The sequence below is a fragment of the Microcaecilia unicolor genome, chromosome 12 (genome assembly GCF_901765095.1).
Source record: "Microcaecilia unicolor chromosome 12, aMicUni1.1, whole genome shotgun sequence".
In the NCBI taxonomy this organism is placed as follows: domain Eukaryota; kingdom Metazoa; phylum Chordata; class Amphibia; order Gymnophiona; family Siphonopidae; genus Microcaecilia; species Microcaecilia unicolor.
In genome coordinates, this window is record NC_044042.1 from 4,960,134 (window position 1) to 4,987,743 (window position 27,610).

The following is a 27,610-nucleotide window of genomic DNA, read 5'->3' on the forward strand; positions in this document are numbered from 1 at the left end:
CAGGTCACCCTGAGTGAAAGAGGAGGCCCAAACATAGAGGCCCGAGTCACCAGAGTCCTAGAGAAATCTTGTTTTAAGCTTGTTCCCTGAAGCAAAGTATTGGTCAGGCCAGGTAGGAGACAGTAAATGCCTACTGTACACCTGAGAGCACTTCTGCGGGCTTACAAGATATAGTGATACACGACTGGAAAAACCAACCAGTCAGGGTATAAATTCCTGGATACATGCTTAATCTAATTGACCTTCCACCCAGAAACAGTTCTTCCCGATCCTACGGCCTCAAGTCTAACTACGCTCAGAACTACTGAAATCTCAGGAAATTACTGACGACCACCCTGTGTAAGGCCTACCTTCATGACTCAACTTAATTTACCTCTTCCTGTTACAGCAAATTCCATGGACCTTTACCTTTATTATTCACTCTTATTATCACTGTTGTTCTTTACGATACCTATGTGTTTACTATTTTTTAATTACATTATTATGTTATTTTACTGAACTATATTACATTGTTATGTTATTTAATTGAACTGTAGTTTGCCCTAAGATTTTGTAAGCCACATTGAGCCTACTATTGGTGAGAAAATGTGGGGTATAAATGTGTTAAATAAAGAAATAAATATCGCCCAAGGCAAAATAACTATCCATACTGAGGCAGGCGTTTTTACGCCGAAACACGGGCCGTGTCGGGTCTTTTTTTCAGAATTAAAGGACTCTACTTATCTCAATCCTGAAGGCCCAGCTGTGCTTTTCCCCTCTTGCTTCCCATCGCTGGGGCTCCTCTGTTACAGGTGTTCCTGAAATCTGGGTAAAGGTACAGATGGTGACATATACAGAATACCTGTGCTGTGACAAAACTGCAGCTCAAGAACCCCCCCCCCCCCCCCAGCAGATTATTGTGAAAAATCATCAAAAGGGGCTTCATTGAAGAAGACCCTCTCTTTAAGAGCGCTCCAAAGACAGGAATTAGCAACTTGTAGCATCAGCGTAATTCTCCCTCTCAGTGGCATACCAAGGGGGGGGGGGGGGCGGTGGGGACGGTCCGCCCCGGGTGCACGCCACTGGGGGGGTGCCGTGCGCCTGTCGGCTCTTCGTTTTCATGCTCCCTTTGCCCCGGAACAGGTTACCACACTTGGCAGCTGTGGTGTGGAGGAGCAGCGGAAGCCCAGTTCAAATCCCGTTGCTGCTCCTCGTGACCTTGGGCAAGTCACTTAACCCTCCATTACCTCAGGTACAAGTTTAGATTGAAAAGTCCTCCAGTACCTGAATGTTAACTTGTCTTACGCTATACCTGAAAAAGACGTGAGCCAAATCCAACACATTTAAATACATAAACCTTTCTTTCCCTTGGGTTCTGTTCTTTGTTCAAAAGCCAGGCCAGATTTTGCTATATCACCTTAATTTTGATTCATTTTATTTTCCAGTGGTACATCATTCAAGGAAACAACTTACAAAGATTCACATTTAAACCTTGTCCGTCTCCAACCTTGGAGAGGGGCTCTGAGGCTGAGATACAAACCCTTGGATGCTTTTTTTGCCATGCTGAATGAAAGCTGTCCTCCGCCACCTGCTGGACACTTTCAGACTCCTGCAGTCCACTTCATTTTCTGGGAAAGAATTGCCAGTTGCTGCCAGGAAATGGAACGGTGATTCCTGAGACTACATAGGACCCAGTAACTTTTCAGAAGGGGTGGGGGATGTAGTATTCTTTGGGAAACCTCCCCGTGGCCAGCATCTTACACCGTATCACAGAGGATTTCCTTAGCGTGCTCTGTAATAACCCAAGAGGGCAGCTTCACATGCTTATCACACAAAAACTACGTCAAAGTAGTAAGAGAAAAGTGAAGCTCATTTAGTACAGGAGTAATCTAATAGGGTTCAAATCCTGCTGCCACTTGTTATTATCATGGGGAAGTAAGTCACTTAACGCTCCACTGACTCAGGTGTAAACCCTCCGGGAACAGGTGTTACCCTACAGTACTCGAACAGAATTTGCGTTTAATTCTTGGAAGGCATGAGGCTAAATCCAAACAGACCCTGCTTAATTCCACGGCAAAATACTTCTCGTTTAATTTTTTTTTTTTTTAATAACCTCACTGTGGCCCAAAGGATAGGAGAGAACCACTGTGTGTGGGGAGAAGAAGGGTGAGTCTGCCCTGGGCTTACCTTGCCCCTCGGGATTTGATAATCTGTATTCAGCAGTTTGCAATGTGCTTCCTGATCAGCACTCTTACCAGGGATGAAAGACCTGCAGGTCTGTGTCAGGGGCTTTGGTCAGTTGTTCAGGGGGAGCGGGGGGGAAACACTCCTCCCTTATAGTTCATGAAGACTCTTATGGGGTTTCGGCAGTTCAGGCAAGTCTGAGTTCTGTATTAGGTGGAGATAAAACTGCACGCCTCTCTCATACGTCTCCAGCGAAATTCGTTCGTTCAGACCGTGAATCCTGTTAATGAAAAACCCAAACCTGTTAATGAAAAACCCAGCAGTTATGTCTTTTTTTTTTTGGCTGCCACAGAGGGAGCTCAGTGTGTGTGTTAAGTGCTATAATTACCTGCCCAAATCCTCTGCCTTCAGCCAGATTGGGGAAAAGCGATAGATGCTGCTGGTGAGATTAAGGTAGTGTCGGCTGTCCGTATTCCCAATGCAAACACCTGGGAAATGAGAAACAAACCACAGCAATGCATGAAATACACCGTGTATGGCAGCAAACATTCGACAGCCACAATCATGCACACTGCCCTGGCTCATATACATTTTTAGCAAATTTTCTTCTACATGGAAGGCAGAGGGAGCGGGGTCAGAGTGCACAGCAGGGGCGTAGCTACGTGGGGCCACGGGGGCATGGGCCCCCACAGATTACGCCCTGGCCCCCCCTACATTTGACGACCCCCCCCCCCCCCCCCCGCCTGCCTGCCGCCCCCTGCCCCGCCGCCGCATCAGATACATTGTTTGCTGGCGGGGGTCCCCAAACCCCCAGCCGAAGAGTCTTCTTCAGCGCCGGTCGACTCCGGCGCCTCTGTTGTGTGATCATCTGTTTCTGACGCCTTACGTCCTTGCACGGGGCTACATGCACGGTGCAGGACGTAAGGCGTCAGAAACAGATGATCACACAAAGAAGGCACCGGAGTCGACCGGCGCTGAGGAAGACTCTTCGGCTGGCGGACATTGGGGAGCCCCGCCAGCAAACAAGGTACCTGATGCAGCAGTGGGGGGGGGGGGGGGGGGGGGTCGGCAGCTAAACAGTGCCCCGCCCACCTCAGGCCCTGGCCCCCCCCTCCCGCCGAGGTCTGGCTACGCCCCTGCACAGCTCTCTGTGAGTTTCCTATTTCCAACACGAAGCAGGTTACGTCTGTCCCTGTTGCAACTGGCTTCACCTGCAAACACCTCCATAGGCTATCCAGCCACATAGAGGCTGTATCCTGTACCCCAAATTTCTTACCAGGAGCTATGGCGCTAACGTCAGAGAAAACCTCATGGATGGTGCGTCTGATAATCTGGAACCCGAAGGAGCCCTCATCGTGAGGGCTGACAGGGAGAGGGTTGAAGGCCTCCTGAACCCTTATCTTTACCCTGTCATCTGCTATCACGGCTCGTGTCAGCTCCAGGACCTTCAGGAGAATAAGGCAGAAATAAATTCATAACAGAAGATTCACAGAGAACCAGAACCACTGTATTATCCTATTCTCGTGATCACCTTTTTCTCTAGAAGACGACCATTGGGCAGAAGAACAAGCAGTGGGGTCTATATTCAAACACAGCGGGTGCTGATCTCACACCCCAAACTGCCAAATGCTTAACTTCTAGCTGTCTAAATCGCTCTGAGGGCTATTTCTATGCATTAAAGCAGGTTGTAGGTTATGTGCTCAAACTATCTGTACTATGTGCATTCATTTCCCTGGACACTGGAGATAACTTGGAGGTGTGACCGAAGCAGGGAATAGATCTTTGCATATATCATTCATTCATTCTTTTCTTTAAAATATTTTTCATCCTACTGATCTCTACTGATCCTTGGAAGATTTCACAACAATAAGAACATAAGCACCGCCATACTGGGAAAAGACCAAGGGTCCATCAAGCCCAGCATCCTGTCTCCGACAGCGGCCAATCCAGGCCTCAAGAACCCGGCAAAAACCCAAAAGCAAAACAAAAATTTAAATGAATAATGTTCAATGGACTTTTCCTTCAGGAATCTGTCCAAACCCCCTTTAAACTCAGCAAGGCCAGCTCCTGTCACTACATTCTCCGGCAACGAGTTCCAGAGTCCAACTACACGCTGAGTAAAGAAAAACTTTCTCCTATTTGTTTTAAATCTACCACATTCTAGCTTCATCTTGTGTCCCCTGGTTCTATTATTGTTTGAAAGTGTAAACAAACGCTTCATGTCTGCCCGCTCCATTCCATTCATTATCTTGTAGACTTCTATCATATCACCCCTCAGCCGCCTCTTCTCCAAGCTGAAGAGCCCTAACAGTCTTAGCCTTTCCTGATAGGGAAGTCTTCCCACCCCCATTTTCATCGCCCTTCTCTGCACCTTCTCCAATTCCTTTATATCTTTTTTAAGGTACAGAGACCAGAACTGAACACAATACTCGAGGTGCGGTCTCACCATGGAGCGATACAATGGCATTATAACATCCATAAAATCAAACATTTTGCAGAAGGTACAGGTTAAAAATCTGTGCACAAGTTTACGTGGCTAAAAGCACCTGTACAAATAGCAGGGCCAGATTTAAGTGTGAACTGCGTGACAGAAAATCTTCCCCTTGAAGACACTGACGTGAAACCTGCAGTAAAAGTTCTTGCAGACTGTCCAGATCTATGCGTTTAAAAGTTTCCGCAGAAGGCCAGAGATATGGGTTTTAAACTGGGGCAGGGCTAAAAGTTATACAAAGTGTTGCAGAATTCAGCCATTCCTTCTCCTAGGTACAAAACCCAGACTATGAGCCCACTAGGAACAGAGAAAGAACCTGTATATAATAAATGTAAACTCCTTTGCTTGTACCACAGAAAGGAGGTATTTCAAATCCATGACACTTTAACTGTGTGTGTGCCAATCTATAAAAAAAACACACATCGCAACTCTGCTCAAACGATGCTCCTGCAAATGTCTCTGCGCAGATCGTGTACAAAGCAGCTCACTCTGTGCGCTCACTATGCGACTCTATTATTAAAGCCTTTTTCTGTGCAGAGACAGGAAAAGCTTTATAAACTTATTCCCATGAAAGAAGACAAAGACCAATGATAGCTTAGGTAAATAACTGCAGAACTTTACATACCATTCACTCTCTGCCTACTTAATTATGCATAGCACCCAATGCATTCTTTTTTTTTTTTTGGGGGGGGGGGGGGAGGTAGGGTGCTGCAAGGTGGGGGGGGGGGAAGAGTTATAACCTATATATACTGCAAATTGCTCGGGAGTAAATTGGAATTTAAAAATTCAACAACACACAAATATCTCAATTTAAAAAAAAGAAATAATTTCCATTATACCCACCAGCAGGAGAATACAAAACTACAACTGTTAATCTTTAGTGCACCTTCTACTTTCATCATCTCACATTCCCCTTTTGTCTCAGCTCACAACCTTCAGCATGGTGAGGTAGCTTGCTGCCCCGTCCTTGAGGTCCTCAGGAGTGATTTATTGAGGTACCAGGTGAAACGCTCTGTTCGCTGTGCGATTCTTACCCTCCACATGGTCTTTGCTTGACTCAGTTCCCACCTTTTTCAATACAGATCCCTGGGGATAGTGTCCCTGACATATCCCAGGCCCCACCATGTCAAAGGTATCTAAGGCTAAAGAAAAGGAACAGGCAGGGCAATACAGAACCTCTTCCACTGTCTGAGCCGGGTGGATACGAAAGTTGACGGTTGCATTTGCGAAAGGCGGGATGATGTTAGCCTAGAAATAAAAGAGAAAAACAATGACAGGACACATCTCCTGGCCTCCTAACATATTCAGATCGTAATGCATATTTACCCTTAAGAATGTAAAAATATTGTTTTCCCAGAGTTCCGGGTATGACTCCTAAAGTTTTTTTTCCTCTGAAATGATTCCTCTTAGTATATTAATTCAAAAGGAGTGAAGCCTGTGAAACTGGGACTACTTTAATCAATCAGTGGGAATTGGATCAGAGATTCAAGTGTTTGTATTGTTAAATAATTTCTGGTTTTAAAAGGGGAAAAAAATGAAATCAGGTGTATTATTTCCACTAATATTGGACAATAAGTATGTTTCCAACGAAATTAATTGACTATACACCGTTTTGGTTTGAGGAGGCCACCCAGATGATCAATGTGGAATAATGATTCAGATAAATAATAACTGGGGATAATCAGGTTAATACCACGTTTTCTTGGTTTACTGTTGTTTAATTGATCTCCTTGTCTTGTTTCACTCTCCCTATTTATTTTGTGGTCTAAGAAAGAGAAAGATTGTATATAATTCATTTATCTAGTTGGGATTGTTTTCTTCTTATCTTGTATTAATGTACAGTCATCTCTGTATTACTGTTTGCAAGTGACCCTTGTAAAATGAAAAATTATAAATAAATGATAAAAAAATGTAAAAATATAAAGACAAAACAAAAAGAAAGGAGTTATAAAAATAACTCCACCATGGAAGAACTAGGAGTGTCCCTGTACCAAGCACCGCAGCTCCTCGGGGTACTGGGGTGTCACTTTCTGCTTTATCTGCTGCTGAGCTCCCTAGTTTCTCTGTAGTGAAGGAAGCCTGTGGTACCAGATACATTACCTTCACCCCTGCTTGGAACAACGTGACTGCAGTGGTGGTTCGAACCAAGGCATTTGTCGACGGCTCCCACTCCAGGATTCTGTGGAGAAACACGGAAGCAAATATTTAACTATGTCTAGGCAAAGGAGCCCATGAAGGCGAGCTAGTCAGCACAGTGCAGGAACTGCCATACCCACAGGCCTCTTACCTGCCAACGACGGGAGCAAAAAGCCACAGATTTGCCATCACGATGTTCAGAGGAAAGGTGAACTGTGAAGAAAAAGCAAAAGTTATTCCATATTAGGTCTCTGCTTATCGATCTGAGTCTCTGTGATCACTTCTGTGCCTAGAAGACCAGTCAATTCCACAGTCCCACCTTCCTCCAGACATTCACTGCCTTCCATAACAGGGTCCATAGCTACCGGAGCGTTTCAGCGATAGAGGGATTCAAATAGACCCTTGAAAATATCATTCCATGCATTTGTCATGTCATTATTTACTGTGCAGGTAGGGAAGGGAAATGGGACTTGACATACCGCCCTTCTGAGGTTTTTGCAACTACATTCAAAGCGGTTTACATATATTCAGGTACTTATTTTGTACCAGGGGCAATGGAGGGTTAAGTGACTTGCCTACAGTCACAAGGAGCTGCAGTGGGAATCAAACTCAGTTCCCCAGGATCAGAGTCCACTGCATTAACCCCTAGGTTACTCCTCCACTCCTCCAAGCTCATAATCAGCGATTGCTTTCTGGGAATTCTGCTCCAGAGTCATGCAATCTGTAAGTACGGCCCTTGGTCTTGTGAGTGGGAGCAGGGTTTGTGGAATGTGCAATTACGGTCTGTGGTCCTGTAAGCAGGACCAGGGTCGTGGAATGTGCGCTTATGGTCTGTGGGCCTCTCGAGGGGGGGAGGGGGGGGGAGAGCCGTGGAATGTGATTATGATCTGGGGCATGTAACTTTTTTTTACATTTGCAAGAAAGGTGCAGTCAAAACACAGCAAGGTTTAGGGGTACTGAGTGATGGGGACAAGGGGTTCATTTTCTCTAACACACTACCAGCATATCTCTGGCTGACTTTGCTGTAGCTGCTTTTTGAGATGCTGCGGACAGCTTACATGGCACTTACACATCATTCACCCATTTAGACAGGCAAAAGTTGTTGTTACCTGTGTGGCTAGCTGTTCAAAAGTTGCCAGCTCCGGGCCTTTCCCAAATAAACTGGGCATAGGATTCTGCTCCAGCCTGTAATGAACAGACCACTTTAAACAGCTGGAGGGACTCTGCTGTCACCTGCCTTCTCTGCCACGGATACCCACGCCAGGGGACAGAGGAAGACTAACCCCATCTTCTGTCTATAGAGCCCTGGGACAACCCCAGTCGCCTGCACTACACCTCACCTGGAGACAGCTGCAGCCAGGATCCCAATACTCGTCTCCTTGGGGGGGACAGAGGAGTGACCAGGGTCTCTCTGCACTGTCAGAGTTAGTGTAATTGAGCCCTTTTCTGTGGTACCTACCCTAGAAAGCAACCAACCAGAATGAAACAATGAGAATCCACGTTACAGCCATTATTTTCCCTCTGCATGCATGACTTTAACTTTTTTTTAATCAAAACATAAAAGTTTGTATATATCATCTGACAGCTCAGAAATGAAAACAGACTTTTTGGTCACCCTAAATGCAGCCACATTTTTTTGGGGGGGGGACGACGACAAATGATGCCATAGACAACAGCAGCATCTGATGGGACCCTGGAGCCTCAACCACGTCACCCAAAAGACCAGAGCCACAGAGAAGGGACTGTGGTAAGGGAAAGGGACTGGGACTTGATATACCACTTTTCCGTGGTTATGATCAAAGCAGTTTACATATTATATAGCTACTTATTTTGTAACTGGGCAATGGAGGGTTAAGTGACTTGCCAAGAGTCATAAGGAGCTGCAGTGGGAATCAAACCGAGTTCCCCAGGATCAAAGTCCTCTACACTCCTTACTCTTTTGGGATTCCAGAATCTAGATATTCTTTGAGATTCTGCCTGGAATCTTGTTAATGGGACTTGATTTACTGCCTTTCTGAGGTTCTTGCAACTACATTCAAAGCAGTTTACATATTATACACAGGTACTTATTTGTACCTGGGGCAATGGAGGGTTAAGTGACTTGCCCAGAGTCACAAGGAGCTGCAGTGGGAATTGAACCCAGTTCCCCAGGATCAAAGTCCACTCACTAACAACTAGGCTACTCCTCCACTCCTTACTCTTTGGGGTTCCGGAATCTTGCTATTCTTTGGGGTTCTATGTGGAATGTTGCTACTCTTTGAGATTCTGCCTGGAATCTTGTTAATGGGACTTGATTTACTGCCTTTCTGTGGTTTTTGCAACTACATTCAAAGCGGTTTACATATATTCAGGTACTTATTTTGTAACTGGGTAATGGAGGGTTAAGTGACTTGCCAAGAGTTACAAGGAGCTGCAGTGGGAATCGAACCTAGTTCCCCAGAATCAAAGTCCTCTGCCCTCCTTATTCTTTGGGGTTCTACATGGAATGTTGCTACTCTGAGATTGTGCCTGGAATCTTGTAAGTGGTTTACATAGTATATACAGGTCCTTATTGAGTTAAGTGAGTTGCTCCGAGTCACAGGTAGGAATTAAACCCAGTTCCCCAGGATCAAGTTCGCTGCACTAACCACTAGGCTACTCCTACCTCTGGAGATCCCTAAACTCACAGGGCAATGCCTTAAGGCAGGTCAGGCAACACCATGAATGAATGTGCTCGGAATACTGGGTCCAGTAGCCAGACCTCTAAGAAACCAATCCCTCTCCTCTCTCCTATTTCATCTCTAGCCCTTTTTTTTTTTTTTTTTTAATTATTATTATTATTGTTGCTGTGTCTCGTCTTCCCAAACAGTTTTACAGCCCTTTAGTTCAAAAACCTATTTGGAGTTGTGTTCTGAAGCAAATATTTAGCATTTTAGGAAGAATTTTTTTATTCTCATAGGTGTGATTTGTCAGTGATGGGGGGGGGGGGGGGGGGCTGAGGAGGTAAACAAGGTCTTTTATGTTAATTTGCTATGTTTTTTTATCATTGTATTTTATGTGGTTCCAAGCTTTTCATCTGCATTTGGATCATTTTTCCACCCCAAAGGGCTTTGTACCCTGGGTGGCTGCTCCTTTCCGTACCTCCCTGCGGGCAGCACTTCTTTTTGAAATCTCTAAAAGCTGGGCTTCAAGAAACAGGGAAGAAATGGAGCTGGACTTACTGGAAGCAGAAGTTAGCGAGACTTCACCCTATCAGAGCCGTGCCACTTCATCACACAACTCCGCAGCTCTGCTCCCACTTATCACACACTCCACGACCCTGCTGACACTTACAGGGCTACAGACACTAATCACACGCTACAAAGTCCCACAAATGAAAAAACTTACCCAATTCCAGGCTGCAGATTTTGGGACAGTCCTGGATTTCTGACCACTCTAACCTGGAGCATTATGGGACTTGCAACATTGATTTTAATGGGCAGAATCAGGAACTATAAATCCCACACTGCTTTGGGATGTAAGTTCAAAATCAGAACTGGCCAACAGAATTTGCAGCCCCATCATCCTGCTCACACTTACAGGACCACAAACACTTATGACATGCTGTAGCTGCCTTCCTACCTCTCATTTACAGGGTCACAGACATTAATCTCACTTTCTACAGCTCTTCCCCCTCCCTCCCTCTCCCTTTACTTACAGGGCCACAGGTCTCTTGATGCCTTTCACCACCCCATCCAGCACTGCCAGCCCCTCATCAATCAGGAAGGCAAGTCTCACACCTGCGCTCTCAAGTTTGGCGGCTATTTTTCTTGCACCATCGTGCCCCGATACCTACAGGAACTCAAACAACAGGTTTCAATTCTCAGCAAGTCTTTTTCCATCATGAAAGGCAGCGAGGCCACCAGGCTGTTCAACTGCCTTATTAGTAGTCTTTAACCACATATTATACAGAGTGGGAAACAAACAGACAGGGCTAGAAAAGAGGAGGATCTCAGGCACACAGAGCAGGAAATGAAACACAGGCAGTTACGCGAGGACCATAGCAGGCGCATGTTACAGCAGGAGGAACACAGGCACCTACATGAGAAGGACCATAGCAGACACGTTACAGCAGGAGGAACACAGGCACCTGCATGAGGACCGTAGCAGGCACATGTTACAGCAGGAGGAACACAGGCACATAACATGAGGAGAAGAACTGTAGCAGGCACATGTTAGAGCAGGAGAAACACAGGCACATAACATGAGGAGAAGAACCGTAGCAGGCACATGTTAGAGCAGGAGAAACACAGGCACATAACATGAGGAGAAGAACCGTAGCAGGCACATGTTAGAGCAGGAGAAACACAGGCACATAACATAAGGAGAAGAACCGTAGCAGGCACATGTTAGAGCAGGAGAAACACAGGCACCTACATGAGAAGGACCGTAGCAGGCACATGTTAGAGCAGGAGGAATACAGGCACCTACATGAGAAGGACCGTAGCAGGCACATGTTACAGCAGGAGGAACACAGGCACATAACATGAGGAGAAGAACTGTAGCAGGCACATGTTAGAGCAGGAGGAATACAGGCACCTACATGAGAAGGACCGTAGCAGGCACATGTTACAGCAGGAGGAACACAGGCACATAACATGAGGAGAAGAACTGTAGCAGGCACATGTTAGAGCAGGAGGAACACAGGCACATAACATGAGGAGAAGAACCGTAGCAGGCACATGTTAGAGCAGGAGGAATACAGGCACCTACATGAGAAGGACCGTAGCAGGCACATGTTACAGCAGGAGGAACACAGGCACCTGCATGAGGAGAAGAACCGTAGCAGGCACATGTTAGAGCAGGAGGAACACAGGCACATAACATGAGGAGAAGAACCGTAGCAGGCACATGTTAGAGCAGGAGAAACACAGGCACATAACATGAGGAGAAGAACCGTAGCAGGCACATGTTAGAGCAGGAGAAACACAGGCACATAACATAAGGAGAAGAACCGTAGCAGGCACATGTTAGAGCAGGAGAAACACAGGCACCTACATGAGAAGGACCGTAGCAGGCACATGTTAGAGCAGGAGGAATACAGGCACCTACATGAGAAGGACCGTAGCAGGCACATGTTACAGCAGGAGGAACACAGGCACATAACATGAGGAGAAGAACTGTAGCAGGCACATGTTAGAGCAGGAGGAATACAGGCACCTACATGAGAAGGACCGTAGCAGGCACATGTTACAGCAGGAGGAACACAGGCACATAACATGAGGAGAAGAACTGTAGCAGGCACATGTTAGAGCAGGAGGAACACAGGCACATAACATGAGGAGAAGAACCGTAGCAGGCACATGTTAGAGCAGGAGGAATACAGGCACCTACATGAGAAGGACCGTAGCAGGCACATGTTACAGCAGGAGGAACACAGGCACCTGCATGAGGAGAAGAACCGTAGCAGGCACATGTTAGAGCAGGAGGAACACAGGCACATAACATGAGGAGAAGAACCGTAGCAGGCACATGTTAGAGCAGGAGAAACACAGGCACATAACATGAGGAGAAGAACCGTAGCAGGCACATGTTAGAGCAGGAGGAACACAGGCACATAACATAAGGAGAAGAACCGTAGCAGGCACATGTTAGAGCAGGAGAAACACAGGCACCTACATGAGAAGGACCGTAGCAGGCACATGTTAGAGCAGGAGGAATACAGGCACCTACATGAGAAGGACCGTAGCAGGCACATGTTACAGCAGGAGGAACACAGGCACATAACATGAGGAGAAGAACTGTAGCAGGCACATGTTAGAGCAGGAGGAACACAGGCACATAACATAAGGAGAAGAACCGTAGCAGGCACATGTTAGAGCAGGAGAAACACAGGCACCTACATGAGAAGGACCGTAGCAGGCACATGTTAGAGCAGGAGGAATACAGGCACCTACATGAGAAGGACCGTAGCAGGCACATGTTACAGCAGGAGGAACACAGGCACATAACATGAGGAGAAGAACTGTAGCAGGCACATGTTAGAGCAGGAGAAACACAGGCACATAACATGAGGAGAAGAACTGTAGCAGGCACATGTTAGAGCAGGAGAAACACAGGCACATAACATGAGGAGAAGAACCGTAGCAGGCATATGTTACAGCAGGAGGAACACAGGCGCCTGCATGAGGAGATGAACCATAGCAGGTACATGTTAGAGCAGGAGAACACAGGCAGATAGTACATAAGGAACGCAACAGGCACATACAACAAGAGAAGAAGTGCAGACACATTCAGTAGCAGGTACCAACTTTCTACCTCTTCATCGTGCCCAATGGCAATGTAGAAGGATCGGATGGGCCTGTGGTTCCTCTTCAGCAGAAAGTCCATCGCCTGGAGAATCCCCTGCAGTTCAGAGAGAGGCGTCTGGTACTCACAATAGAACACTCGAGCAGACAGGCGTGAGAAATCTTTAAGAAACTTGGGGCAGAATTTGAACTGCAGTGATGTACCTGGTCTGCCCCCCCCCCCCCCCCCGAGACCCACACCTGTCACTACCATCAATGAATGTGTCACTTGCCCCACCCTCAGTGCCCCCAAGCCCTAATGGATGGGTCTGCCCCGACAGTGCAATGTCAGGTCATTTAATATTCATATACGAGTCTGATATCATATTTTCATTATCTTGATAACTACATCTGGATTATGTCTGGTGCACCCTGCTTTGCGTGAATTCCTTCAACAAAGCAGTAAATAAGTGCTAATAAATATAACACTTTATTTTTATAGCCCACAATGCCTTGCGGTTCAATGTGGGTTACAAACAATAAATCTGAACAATCCAGAAATACAAAGTTACCTGGATACAAAAGCTAAAAATCTTTTCCTATACAAATTGTTCTTCTTTATTTTGTACAGCGCTGCGTAACCCTAGTAGCGCTCTAGAAATGTTAAGTAGTAGTAAATTCAAAAACAAGAGTCTTAAGCAAACGTCTAAAATGTCCACAGCTTGATGCCTGTATTATTAAAGAAGAAACGTCTTCACCCAGTTTGGCAGCCTGGTAAGATATTAAAGAATTGATCATTTTCTTCCTTATTTTTCCCATTAAAGACGGAAAAGAAAACAGATTAGATGATCGGGTCTCACGCATCAAAATGGACAAAACAAAGCAATTTGTTAGATATGACGGAGCTAAACCATGAGATACTTTGTACATCAAACAGGCTCATTTAAAAACTACTACTACTTAACATTTCTAAAGCGCTACCAGGGTTACGCAGCGCTGTACAATTTAACAGAGAGGACAGTCCCTGCTCGAAGGAGCTTACAATCTAAAGGACAAAAAAGTGCAGCCAATCAAATTCGGGCAGACTAGATTTCCTGAATAGACGAATAATGGTTAGGTGCCGAAAGCGACATTGAAGAGGTGGGCTTTGAGCAAGGATTTGAAGATGGGCAGGGAGGGGGCTTGACGTATGGGCTCAGGGAGTTTATTCCAAGCATAGGGTGAGGCGAGGCAGAAAGGGCGGAGCCTGGAGTTGGCGGTGGTGGAGAAGGGTACAGAGAGGAGGGATTTGTCCTGTGAGCGGAGGTTACGGGTAGGAGCGTAAGGGGAGATGAGGGTAGAGAGGTAATGAGGGGCTGCAGATTGAGTGCATTTGTAGGTTAGTAAGAGAAGCTTGAATTGTATGCGGTACCTGATCGGAAGCCAGTGAAGTGACTTGAGGAGAGAGGTGATATAAGCATATCGGCCTAGGCGGAAGATAAGACGCGCAGCAGAGTTCTGAACGGATTGAAGGGGGGATAGGTGGCTAAGTGGGAGGCCAGTGAGGAGTAGGATGCAGTAGTCAAGGCGAGAGGTGATGAGAGAGTGGATGAGAGTTCGGGTGGTGTGCTCAGAGAGGAAAGGGCGAATTTTGCTGATGTTATAGAGAAAGAAGCGAATTACCAACACGAATTACCACCGGCAACCGATGAACTTTGGAATAAATACGTTGTTAAATGATCAGAGCGTTTTAATGAATAAATCAGCCACAGTGTGGTATTTTGAATAGTCTGTAACTTTCGAATTAATGTTTGAGAACATCCTAAATAGACTTATATTACCATAGTCCAAAGAACAAAGTAACAGTGCTTGAACCAACAATCGAAATTAACTTCAAAATATTTACAAATACAACACAATTTGCCCATAAGGGAAAGGGTTTTTGCAACTACATTCAAAGCGGTTTACATATATTCAGGTACTTATTTTGTACCTGGGGCAATGGAGGGTTAAGTGACTTGCCCAGAGTCACAAGGAGCTGCAGTGGGAATCGAACCCAGTTCCCCAGAATCAGAGTCCGCTGCACTAACCACTAGGCTACTCCTCCACTTGCAACGTTCCATGTAGAAGCCTTCCCTTGCAGATTACCAATGCGGCCGCGCAGGCTTTTGTTTCTGTGAGTCTGACGTCCTGCACGTAGAAACAGAAGCCTGCGCGGCCGCGTTGCTGATCTGCAAGGGCAGGCTTCTACATGAAATGTTGCTAGTGGAATAGCAACATTCCATGTAGAATCTCAAATAGTAGCAACAGAATCTCAATAGTAGCAACATTCCATGTAGAATCTCAAATAGGGAAAGGGAAATGGGACTTGATTTACCGCCTTTCTGAGGTTTTTGCAACTACATTCAAAGCGGTTTACATATATTCAGGTACTTATTTTGTACCAGGGGCAACGGAGGGTTAAGTGACTTGCCCAGAGTCACAAGGAGCTGCAGTGGGAATCGAACCCAGTTCCCCAAGATCAGAGTCCGCTGCACTAACCACTAGGCTACTCCTCCTTTCTGTACTACCTTATTGACATGATGCCCCATGATACCTGTTGAATCCAAATACACCCCAAAATCTTTAGAAATGGGGAGAAAATATAATTCCGATGGTTAATAACAATATTGGATTCTGCAGGACCCCCCCCCTGTAATCAATAACAACTTTGCTTTTTCATTATTCAATATATGGGTCATCATCCAACATTCAACAGTACTAAACTTGGAAGCTTCTAAGTAAACTGGAAGAAGAACAGTTATATCATCTGCATAACTGAAAGACACAATCCCAAGATTCTCCAACGCAGATCCCAAAAGAATGTATACATAAATTAAACAGTAAAGGGGATAATGGAGAACCTTGAGGAACATCACAAACACTGCTCCAACTATCCGACAACTTAGTTGACAATTTAACTCTATATCTCCTACGAAGAAGAAAACCTTGGAACCAAGATTAAACAGTAAATATTACTGCCAAAGAGCAACATATTTCTGGGACCTAAACAGATGAACCTGAAAAAGCTGCAGCTGGTGCGGAATACCATGGCAAAGAACAGACGAACAGCAACCCTTGCAGTCACACAAACAAGTCAAACACAGCAAGGGTGACAAATGATTGAACAGCAGGCGATGTCCAAAATATTGTAGCTTTATTACAACACCTGAGACTCGACACGTCGTGTTTCAGCCACAAGAGGCCTTCCTCAGGAGTGTAAAAAAATACTTATATATAAAATAAAATAAAATCAATAAAAAACAATGTAAAACAAACACAGTTTAAATAAATGAATAAGCATAAAAGTGACCTATACCAATAGAAGTTAACATTATTCATTATTTTTGTACAATATTATTATCATATATGTTTGTATTGTATGATCACATTTTACCTCATTTGTCCCTATATATTTTTTATTCATTTACTTATTTATATTGTGCCAAGAGGTTTAATTTACTTATTACATTTTTTACTCTCTCTGTACAATATCATCACACATACTTATGCTGTATGGCTACAGGTCACTTTTATGCTTATTCATTTATTTATACTGCATTTATATATCCTTTTCATTTATACTATGTCAAGATTTCATATTTTTTTTCTTTACATTATTTATTTTTTTATTGATTTTATATACAAGTATTTTTTTAGACTCCTGAGGAAGGCCTCTTGTGGCTGAAACACGACTGGTGTCGTCTTGGATGTTGTAATAAAGCTACACTATTTTGCACATTGCCTACTGTTCAATTATTTGTCACCCTCGCAGAATATCATGGCCAGATTGTCAGTAGGTGTATACAAGTGGGACCATGTAACCCCTACCCCACCCTTGACATATCTCCACTGCCTGACGTTAGAACCGAGGCTGAAGATAATTTTTCAACTCCCAAGTTCTAGGGGTGTTTGCTTTTTAAGAATTTTTGGTTCACTGTTTTCTTTTGCGGCGACTTCCTTCTGGAATGTGCTACCTTCACAGGTTAGATTAGAAACTAATTATTTATCTTTTTGTAAGAAACTGAAGACATTTTTTATTTGATAATTGTTAATGATTTGACTCGATTTTATATTTTGATGATTATTCTCTACTTATTATAAATTTGTATGTAAACCGCGGTGAACTGGAGAGGGGATATAGCTGTATATACAAGATACTTTGACACAAACATTGACAAGTTCGTAAGACTTGAGTTCAGTTTACAAAACTCTCGGTAGAAAGCCTCTTCTGTGTTATTAAACAAGTCGAATGGACTCTTCTGCTTCTGGTAGATCTCCAAGGTCTTAGGAGGCCTGTTACATTTCCCATCTCTATCACTCACCATTACTGCGTTCTTGTTGTCTAGCGTCCCCCGGCCGTAGAGAAAGCCATCACGCTCCTGGCCAGAGAAAGGGGGCACCTCCCAGCCCTCATCAGAGGCCGGCACCACATCCAGGTGAGCGAGAAGCATGTACGGCTGGAGGTGGGGGTCAGAGCCGTGCACTGTGAAGAGATGGCTGTACCCTCCAACCATCTCATGGTGAACAAAGCTGGAGGAGAAGACTCGAGGGAAGACTGAAGGAGAGAAGAGGCAAAGAAGCCAGAATCAGCAAATGGGTGAGAACACTCTTTCATGGTTAAGTAGTTATTATTATTTAGTTATCAAATTTATACGCTGCATTATCCACACAAGCTAAGCGGGTCACAATAAAACATAGACAAAATTAAAACAATACTAATTTTAAAAATACATCTAACTTTAACCCATTCTATCATGACAAACAAAAACAAACGTTTAAAACCATCAAGCCATACAAGAAAAGAAGTTCATTTATCGGCAATATAATTTTATTGACTCCTTTGGAAAAATGCCTTTTGAAATACCTGTGTTTTCAATACAAGGAAAGAAAGGTTATCTGTCATAATTCTGGAGGAAGATCTTTCCGTATAATTGGACCAGCTATAAAAAGAGTCCGTGAGCGACATTCTTCTAGTCAAACTTGATGCAACGAGGGAACATCTAGTAAATATTTTCCTCGAGACCTTAAGGCTCCAGCAGGACGATAAATTTCTAAGCACTTTGAAATAGACATTGGTGCATCATTTTGTGAGACCTTAAATACCAACAACAGTATTTTAAACCTGATTCGTCAGACCAATGGAAGCCAATGATGTTTAAAATGGCACCTGGAGACTGTTAAAATGGGGGAGTAGCCTAGTGGTTAGTGCAGTGGACTTTGATCCTGGGGAATTGGGCTCGATTCCCACTGCAGTTCCTTGTGACTCTGGGCAAGTCACTTAACCCTCCATTGCCCCTGGTACAAAATAAGTACCTGAATATATGTAAACCACTTTGAACGTAGTTGCAAAAACCTCAGAAAGGTGGTATATCAAGTCCCATTTCCCTTTCCCTTATGACATCACAATATCAGAAGTGAGCCAAGTATCGGGCAATCAAGCCATTGTGACATCACTGATGAGGTTGGCTCTTATTGGTGGAATGAGTGGAGGAGTAGCCTAGTGGTTAGTGCAGCGGACTCTGATTCTGGGGAACTGGGTTCAATTCCCACTGCAGCTCCTTGTGACTCTGGGCAAGTCACTTAACCCTCCATTGCCCCTGGTACAAAATAAGTACCTGAATATATGTAAACCACTTTGAATGTAGTTGCAAAATACCACAGAAAGGCAGTATATCAAGTCCCATTTCCCTTTCCCTAAGGGAATGATCTACGGAAATCATGATGGAGCGCCGTTCCAGTCTCTGTATCCCTCAGCCCTGGGACAGGATAGCACTGTACCTTTCTGAATGTAAGCGCCAAACTCCTCCATTGCACTGGTAGTCACATTGCCAGGAGAGAAGGAGACCGTTGGGATCTTGACAGCACCTTAAGAAACAAAACACAAAGGACAGATTGTAAAGCTATTTCACAGCTAGGTGAACCCCTCTCTCCCTCCTCAGGGAGCTTTCTCACATGGGACCACAGCTGGTTCATCCCCTCCCCCCCTCCTAGGCCCACAGCTGGCTGAATTGTGGCATTTTATCTTGTTGATTTAAGTTCTGGTAACTTGTCAGTATTTGGAGGCTTCTTTGAAAGTTGCATTTTTACTTAACCCAAATCTAATGATTTACACATCCCAACCTCACACTTTGAGCACATCGCTGCGCTGCTTCACTGCCAGATGCTGATCCATACTCAATTCTTCTAACGTTGCTCTGTGCCCTTTCCGGACTTTAACCCCTCACTCTGCCCACTTTAGGATCCATCGTGACCATCCCATGCATCCAAAGTTGGAACAATGGCACAAACTTTAATAGAGGGGACCCGCCAGAATTTTTGGTGGTTCACTGAATCTGTTGCTACGCACAGGAGTATCCGTGACGGTTTGTTATAGCGAGTTTTCAGTCTATCGAGAACGTGTTTCAGATGACTATTTTGTATTTATTATTTATTTATTGCATTTGTATCCCACATTTTCCCACCAATTTAAAGGCTCAATGTGGCTAACATTGTTCTGTCACCATTACAGAGAAAAAGATACAATTAGTATCACGTAAAGAACATGGGTGGCATAATAGAATTAAACAATCAGTTATGCAAAGGTCGTATTCGGAATCAAACATATAAACGGTGAGTGACCGAACTAACTCGCAAATGCGCAGTAAAGACCCTCTCTGTCCCACCCCCGCGTCAATACGTGATGACGGGGGCGGGACAGAGAGGGTCTCTACTGCGCAAGGGGAGGGACAAAACCGCCGTCGCTACCGCTTCCCCCCCCAAGCTTGCCGCCACCACTCCCCCCACCCGGAGTCGCCGTTGCCACCACCCACCCTCCACCCGGGCCCTCACTCCACTATAGAAACAGCGTCAACGCAGCACACAGCTCAGCTGAGCAGCCGTCGGCCTTCCTTCCCTGCCTGTGTCCCGCCCGACACAGGCAGAGAAGGACGGCAGCTCAGCTGAGCTGTGTGCTGCGTTCCCGCGCTGTTTCAATAGCGAAGCGAGGGCCCGGCCTGGGTGGAGAGGTGACGGCGACTCCGGGGGGGGAGGCGTAGCGGTGACCTCGGAGGGGCAGCGGCGAGCTCGGCGACGGGGGGGCCTTGCAGCGGCGAGGAGAAGTGGCCTTTCAAACCCCCCCCCCCCCCGGTCCTATACTAGCCCGTTTTTACGGGCTCAACGGCTAGTAATAGATAAAGCATAAATGCGATACAGTTCTTATGACGGATCGTTGGAGTATGCTTTGTTGAAGAGATAAGTCTTCAGTGATTCCCGAAAGGTGATTAGATCGCGTATTGTTTTCACATCAAATGGTAGCGCATTCCACAACTGCGAACTCATGTAGGAGAAACTGGACGCATGTATTAATTTGTACTTTGCAGCTGGGGAAGTCGAGATAGTATTCCTTTATTTATTTAGGGCGTCATTTTTTGAACCCCTGAGGCAGGCACCTGGAGCGCCGAAACACGGCCCGTGTTGGGTTCCCTCTATTAAAGTTTGTGCCGTTGTTCCAACCTTCGAGGCCCTTTTGTGCTTCGTTTCGCTTCTATTGGATTTGCGTACTTTTGGACTCTCTCTTCTGCTGCCATCCCATGCATCCACCACTACTCTGCATCTTATAGCTGAGGTTTGTGGAGTGGGGGTCAGGTTGCTTCACCTCTTGTATTGTATTATAGGCACCCCCTTCCTGTCAGTGTTCACAGGGTAGAAGCAAAACAAATGCAACATAAAGCAATACATTATGCAGACAATACTGAGGAAGACGGGGCTAATTAAGCGCAGGTTACAACTTTGCATATTTTTTCGCTTTCCACCTTTAACTGTAGAGGAGTGTGGTAGCCGTGTTAGTCCACTCTTAAGGTTATCAATAGAAATCAAACAAAATAAAACATGGAAAAGAAAATAAGATGATACCTTTTTTATTGGACATAACTTAATACATTTCTTGATTAGCTTTCGAAGGTTGCCCTTCTTCCTCAGATCGGAAATAAGCAAATGTGCTAGCTGACAGTGTATATAAGTGAAAACATTCAAGCATTACTATGACAGTAAAATAGATACCATTGGAGATTCTACATGGAATGTTGCTACTATTGGAGATTCTACATGGAATGTTGCTACTATTGGACATTCTACATGGAATGTTGCTATTCCACTAGCAACATTCCATGTAGAAGGCTGCGCAGGCTTCTGTTTCTGTGAGTCTGACGTCCTGCACGTACGTGCAGGACGTCAGACTCACAGAAGCAGAAGCCTGCGCGGCCACGTTGGTGATCTACAAGGGCCGACTTCTACATGGAATGTTGCTAGTGGAATAGCAACATTCCATGTAGAATCTATAGAAATCAAACAAAATAAAACATGGAAAAGAAAATAAGATGATACCTTTTTTATTGGACATAACTTAATAGAGGGTGGTGGTAAATGGAGTTCGCTCGGAGGAGGGAAAGGTGAGTAGTGGAGTGCCTCAGGGATCGGTGCTGGGGCCCATTCTGTTCAATATATTTGTGAGTGACATTGCCGAAGAGTTACAAGGTAAAGTTTGCCTTTTTGCGGATGACACCAAGATTTGCAACAGAGTGGACACCCCGGAGGGAGTGGAAAACATGAAAAAAGATCTGAAGAAGCTGGAAAAATGGTCTAACGTTTGGCAATTAAAATTCAATGCGAAGAAATGCAAAGTGATGCACTTAGGGAGTAGAAATCCAAGGGAGGCGTATGTGTTAGGTGGGGAGAGCCTGATAGGCACGGACGGGGAGAGGGATCTTGGGGTGATAGTATCTGAGGACCTGAAGGCGATGAAACAGTGCGACAAGGCGGTGGCCGTAGCGAGAAGGTTGCTAGGCTGTATAGAGAGAGGTGTGACCAGCAGAAAAAAGGAGGTTTTAATGCCCCTGTATAAGACGTTGGTGAGGCCCCACCTGGAGTATTGTGTTCAGTTTTGGAGGCCGTACCTTGCGAAGGATGTTAAAAAAATGGAAGCGGTGCAAAGAAAAGCTACGAGGATGGTATGGGAGTTGCGTTCCAAGACGTATGAAGAGAGGCTTGCTGACCTGAACATGTATACTCTGGAGGAAAGGAGGAACAGGGGTGATATGATACAGACGTTCAAATATTTGAAAGGTATTAATCCGCAAACGAATCTTTTCCGGAGATGGGAAGGCAGTAGAACGAGAGGACATGAAATGAGATTGAAGGGGGGCAGACTCAGGAAAGATGTCAGGAAGTATTTCTTCACGGAGAGGGTGGTGAACGCTTGGAATGCCCTCCCGCGGGAGGTGGTGGAGATGAAAACGGTAACGGAATTCAAGCATGCGTGGGACAGGCATAAAGGAATCCTGTGCAGAAGGAATGGATCCACAGAAGCTTAACTGAAATTGGGTGGCAGGGGGAAGAGGGGTTGGTGGTTGAGAGGCTAGGATGGGGGAGGGCAGACTTTTTATACGGGGTCTGTGCCGGAGCCGGTGATGGGAGGAGGGACTGGTGGTTGGGAGATGGGAAATACTGCTGCACAGATTTATACGGCTGTGCCCTGAAAAAGACAGGTACAAATCAGGGTAAGGTATACACATATGAGTTTATCGTGGGCAGACTAGATGGACCGTGCAGGTCTTTTTCTGCCGTCATCTACTATGTTACTATGATTAGCTTGCGAAGGTTGCCCTTCTTCCTCAGATCGGAAATAAGCAAATGTGCTAGCTGACAGTGTATATAAGTGAAGGGCAACCTTCGAAAGCTAATCAAGAAATGTATTAAGTTATGTCCAATAAAAAAAAGGTATCATCTTATTTTCTTTCCATGTTTTATTTTGTTTGATTTCTATTGATCACCTTTAACTATGGAACTTGGTTCTTCACCACTAGATGGCACTGTGGCCCAGCAAAAGAAGTTCCAGATGTTGCATGTTCCCCTTTACTTGGATGAGATATAAAGGTACCAGGAGCTCCAGGGGTTTGCCCAAACTCACAGACTGATGGTCAGTAGAAATTGAAATTATTATTTATAAAAGCTCACCGAGAAAAAAATTTAGTGGCCTAGTGGTTAGAGCACAGGTCTCAACATCCAGAGGTGGCTGGTTCAAATCCCACTGCTGCTCCTTGTGATCTTGGGCAAGTCACTTAACCCTCCATTCCCTCAGGTACAAACTTCTCCTGGGACAGAGAAATATCCAGAGTACCTGAATGTAACTCACCTTGAGCTACTACTGAAAAAGGTGTGCGCAAATAAATCCAAATAAATAAATATTCAAGGCAGTTTACAAATTAATGCCCCAGAACTTAGATTCACTTGCAATGCAGTGTTGTAGCCACTATACTAATCTGTCACTCTTAACGTCTTCCATACTAGGCTGATATGTCAACCAGGATTCCACCATCAGTTCTGGTGACTATACCAATGTCTAGATTTCAGCAATTACACTGAGCAAGGAGAAATTAGGCCTTACCTGCTAATTTTCTTTCCTTAGACTCTCCAGATCGGTCAAGACGCTTGGGTCATGCACGCATACCAGCAAAGGGAGACTGAGAACACCTGACTTTGAGCATGGAATATCTACCCTGTGCAGATCCCAACCAGTCAGTATTTAGATAACAAAGCAGAGAAACACTCTAGAACCCAGTACTCTGAACAACAACAAATGACGCAGCGCTTCCGTAGACAGACTGCAGCCAGAAGACTGACATGCACTATTCGAGAGAACATTGTGTGGCTCTTCTTTTTTTTTTTTTTTGTCTTTTGTTTTGTTAGTAGCCACTTGTACCAGTGAAAAAAAACCGCAGCACCCCACAAAAAAACCATAGCACTACACAATATGCAGGGAAGGTTCTCGACTGGTCTGGGGGCTCTAAAGGAATGAAAATTAGCAGGTAAGGCCTAATTTCTCCTTCCTTAGCAACCTTCCAGACCAGTCAAGATGCTTAGGAAACACCAAAGCAGATGTCCTGTGGCGGAATCAAACTGCTCTCTACCCAAGAGGCTGCCACCCTCTGAGTGGAAGGCGCCTTAAACGCCAACGGAACCTCACGATCTTTGAGGAAAATACATCAATGCAATTGCCTCCTTCAACCAATGAACTACAGTTGCCTTAGAAGCCGCCGCCCCCTTATTCAGACCACCATACAAGACAAACAACTCATCCGAGATATGAATCTCCTCTGTCCTCGTCAGATAATGCCACAAAGCTCTCTTCACATCCAACTTTGCCAATCCTTATCCCCTGCCCTATCTCCTAGAATTCCAAAGGAGATAACCTGATTCACGTGAAAGTCCAAAACCACCTTGGGCTTACCTCAAACCAAGCTCTGAAAACAAGCCAGCACCAACACTTGATGTTTGACAGAAGCCAACGTCAAACCTCTGTCCAAGCCATCTTGCAAAAACTCCAGGATCACCCAAACCGTTGCAAGCACATTTACGATTCTGGCACCAGTCAAACATGCACCACACTATAACAAAAGCGGACGATGTGTAACTTTTACGCAACTGCATCATGACAGCAATTACTCTGCCTGAACATCTTCACTTTTTTTTTTGTTACATTTGTATCCCGCGCTTTCCCACTCATGGCAGGCTCAATGCAGCTTACATGTGGCAATGGAGGGTTAAGTGACTTGCCCAAAGTCACAAGGAGCTTCTGTAGCCACACCCTCTCAAGAGCCAGGTCATCAGACAAAACAGAGACGGGTCCGGCATCCTCACTGGTCCCTGGACCAAACAAGTCCGGATCCACTGGAAAACTGAAAGGGACCCTCGTTGCCAGCCAAACTTGATCTCTGTATCGGGACCTCCGTGGCCAATCCAAGACCAAAAGAACTACTGCACCATCATGTCTCTTGATCCACTGGATGTGAATCATGTGATGTCCCACCAGCGGCCAAGGAAGAAACATGTAAGCAGACCATCATGAGGGCATGATGTACCAGAGCACTGATGCCCTCCAACATTGCTTCCTTCTTGCAATAAAACCTGGAAACATTCACGTTGGCTGTTAAACATCATCAAATCCATAACTGGTAAGCCCCAGGTCCTCACAATGCAAATGAACACCTGCAATCCTAGATTCCATTTCATTGGATCCAAGGTGTTCCTGCTCCGAAAGTCTGCCTGAACATTTTTGACACATGGAGGAGGAGTAGCTTAATGGCGGTTAGCTTAGCAGAGTTTAAAAAAGGTTTGGGCAGCTTCCTAAAGGAAAAGTCCAAAGACCATTATTAAATTGGACTTGGGGGAAAATCCACTATTTCTGGGATGAACAGTATAAAATGTTTTGTACTTTTTTGGGATCTTGCCAGGTATTTGTGACCTGAATTGGCCACTGTTGGAAACAGGATGCTGGGCTTGATGGACCTTTGGTCTGTCCCAGTATAGCAATACTTATGTACTGGGCTTGACATCCAGGGGTTCCCAGTTCAAATACCACTGCTACTCCTTGTGACTTTGGACAAGTCACTTAACCCTCCACTGCTCCAGGGAAATACTTACTGTACCTGAATGTGACTCACCATGAAGAAAATCAAAATAAATACATACTTAAGCTGCCAACAGACCTGCTGCTTCAGATGACTCCTCATTCCCCCCCTCCCCCCAAGGATTCACAAAAGCCAATGCCATTGCAACGTTGGACAGGATTTGTACTGCCTTCCCTTTCAAGAAGGTCACCAGCATTAACTGCACTGCCCTAGTAGCCAACCTGTTAAATCAATCAACGCACTTCTGCCCTGACACCGCCGTTGGCTCCAGACTCAGGCCCATCTTCCAAGTTGGGGCAGTGAAGCTACCACTGCAGGATCCTCCTCCTGTCCCCAGAGCAGCAGCCTCACATCCAGCTCCTGTGATTGGGGAGGGAGGGAGGGAACCATTGAGAGAGTAGAGCCTCCTGAAAGTGCTGCATATGAGCCCTGGCCCACTGCACTACTCTCAGTGCCACTGCAATAGAATCCAGGGCTAGAGAAGATGAGAATCTGATCCTGCAACTTGCTTATTCAGGATACCAGCAAACATGTCAAAGTGAACATCCAGATAATCCAATACCTGCTATGGACAGAGGCTGCTGCTGGCCATGCTGACTACTGAGCCCAACTGCTCAAAAGCTACTACTAATTATTTCTATAGTGCTACTAGACGTATGCAGCGCTGCACACATTATATACAGGTACTTTCTCCAGCGGCGTAGCAAGGGCAGGGCGGTGGGGACGGTCTGCCCCGGGTGCACGCTGCTGGAGGGGTGCAGAGAGCAGCCCCACGCCTGTCGGCTCCGCTGTTTCCCTGCTCCCTCTGCCCCGGAACAGGTTACTTCCGGGGCAGAGAGAGCAGGGAGCCAGTGGAGCCGAGCGCCACAAGGCTGCTCCCAGCAGCCAAGAATGCACCTGGGGGGGTGCGCATCAGCGATCCGCCCCAGGTGGCAGCCGACCTAGGATCGTCACTGACTTTCTCTGTCCTTAGGGGGTTCACAATCTAAGGTGTTTTTTTGTACCTGGGACAATGGAGGGTTAAGTGATTTTGCCCAAGGTCACAAGGAGCTGCAGTGGGAACTGAAGAACCCAAGTTGCCAAGATCAAAGCCCGCTGCACTCTCCTGGAACAACTTTACCCAGATCAGTTAATCCATAAACACTGAGAGGGGACGTTATCAACATAGGCTACTGTTAAGGTTGCTTATTTTCGCACAGGGGATGGATGGGAGGGTGAAAGTTCTGTCCCTGTGCAACTCTCTAGTGAATTGTTTCCCAACTCCGGTCCCGGAGTAACCCTTGCCAGTCAGGTTTTCAGGATATATCCACAATGACTATGCATGAAAGAGATTTGCATATAATAAAGGCAGGGTATGCAAATCAAGTTCATGCTTATTCACTGCGGACATGACTGGCAAGGGGTACTGCAGGAATGGACTCGGGGAACACTGTAAAGCAAGCATTAGAATCAACGTTTCAAACCCACTCCTCGGCCACAGCAAAGGAAATGACAATCACTGATGCGCTGAAACAGCCAGGGAGCAGCGCCTAGAAATGCACGGGCAGGTTAAAGAGCAAAACTTCATCAGTGCCCCATGCACGCGCCAGGAACACGGCACGGACGGCTGAAGAAGGGACTCCGGAGTGGAAATATCTGCTGTGAACATGAACGTGCAGCTCTTTAAACCCAAGTGGTGCAATAGGGGGGGAAGAGGGTGCAGCAGCGTCACCTCTCAGCGCCTCCCGGAGCTGCTCCTTCTCCAAAGCGCTGAATCCCACCGGCCTGCGACGGGCTCCCTGCGGAGGCTCAGACACGAGGCCGACTCTCAGCAGCGCCGTTACCCCGATGGCGACCAGCCCGAGCCAGACCAGCACCGCTGCCCTGCCGCAACGAGCCATCATCATGTCCGCCTCCCTCGACAACTGCAGCCACCTATCCCAGGTCCCGACTCCTTCAGAGCCAGCCAATCACGGCAGCGCTCCGGCCCAGGCCCGCCTTCTGCCGCAGGGAATCCCGGGAGTTGTAGTGCGGTGCAAAGTGCAACTTGAGGCTGAGGAATGTTTCCTTTTGCCAAAGGTCGGGGGCCGGGGCTGGGAGGGAACGGGTGTCTCGGGGTTCAGCGCACCTTA

General features: G+C 45.9%; 1 protein-coding gene across 1 annotated transcript; it reads right to left on the minus strand.

Annotated features, from left to right (window-relative positions):
• Nucleotides 1-1,397: 1,397 nt before the first annotated feature.
• On the minus strand, nt 1,398-27,384 carry PM20D1 (peptidase M20 domain containing 1). The gene is made up of 13 exons (XM_030221674.1): nt 27,211-27,384; nt 18,835-18,921; nt 17,379-17,611; nt 13,067-13,153; nt 10,467-10,600; nt 8,131-8,250; nt 7,900-7,975; nt 6,942-7,003; nt 6,755-6,833; nt 5,831-5,902; nt 3,440-3,608; nt 2,552-2,651; nt 1,398-2,443 (listed from the first exon to the last, which is right to left on the minus strand). Exons 1-13 carry the CDS (start codon nt 27,380-27,382, stop codon nt 2,314-2,316), a joined length of 1,521 nt encoding a protein of 506 aa, XP_030077534.1. The 5' UTR covers nt 27,383-27,384; the 3' UTR covers nt 1,398-2,313.
• Between the last annotated feature and the right edge of the window lie 226 nt (nt 27,385-27,610).

Excerpts from the sequence above, each read along its gene's own strand:
- PM20D1 (XM_030221674.1), bottom strand. The coding sequence starts at position 27,382 with ATGATGGCTCGTTGCGGCAGGGCAGCGGTGCTGGTCTGGCTCGGGCTG. Across the intron at positions 10,601-13,066 it reads CCATTGGGCACGATGAAGAG|GTATCGGGGCACGATGGTGC; the intron begins GTAGAAAGTTGG and ends GAGTTCCTGTAG. Across the intron at positions 5,903-6,754 it reads TGTTCCAAGCAGGGGTGAAG|GCTAACATCATCCCGCCTTT; the intron begins GTAATGTATCTG and ends TTTTATTTCTAG.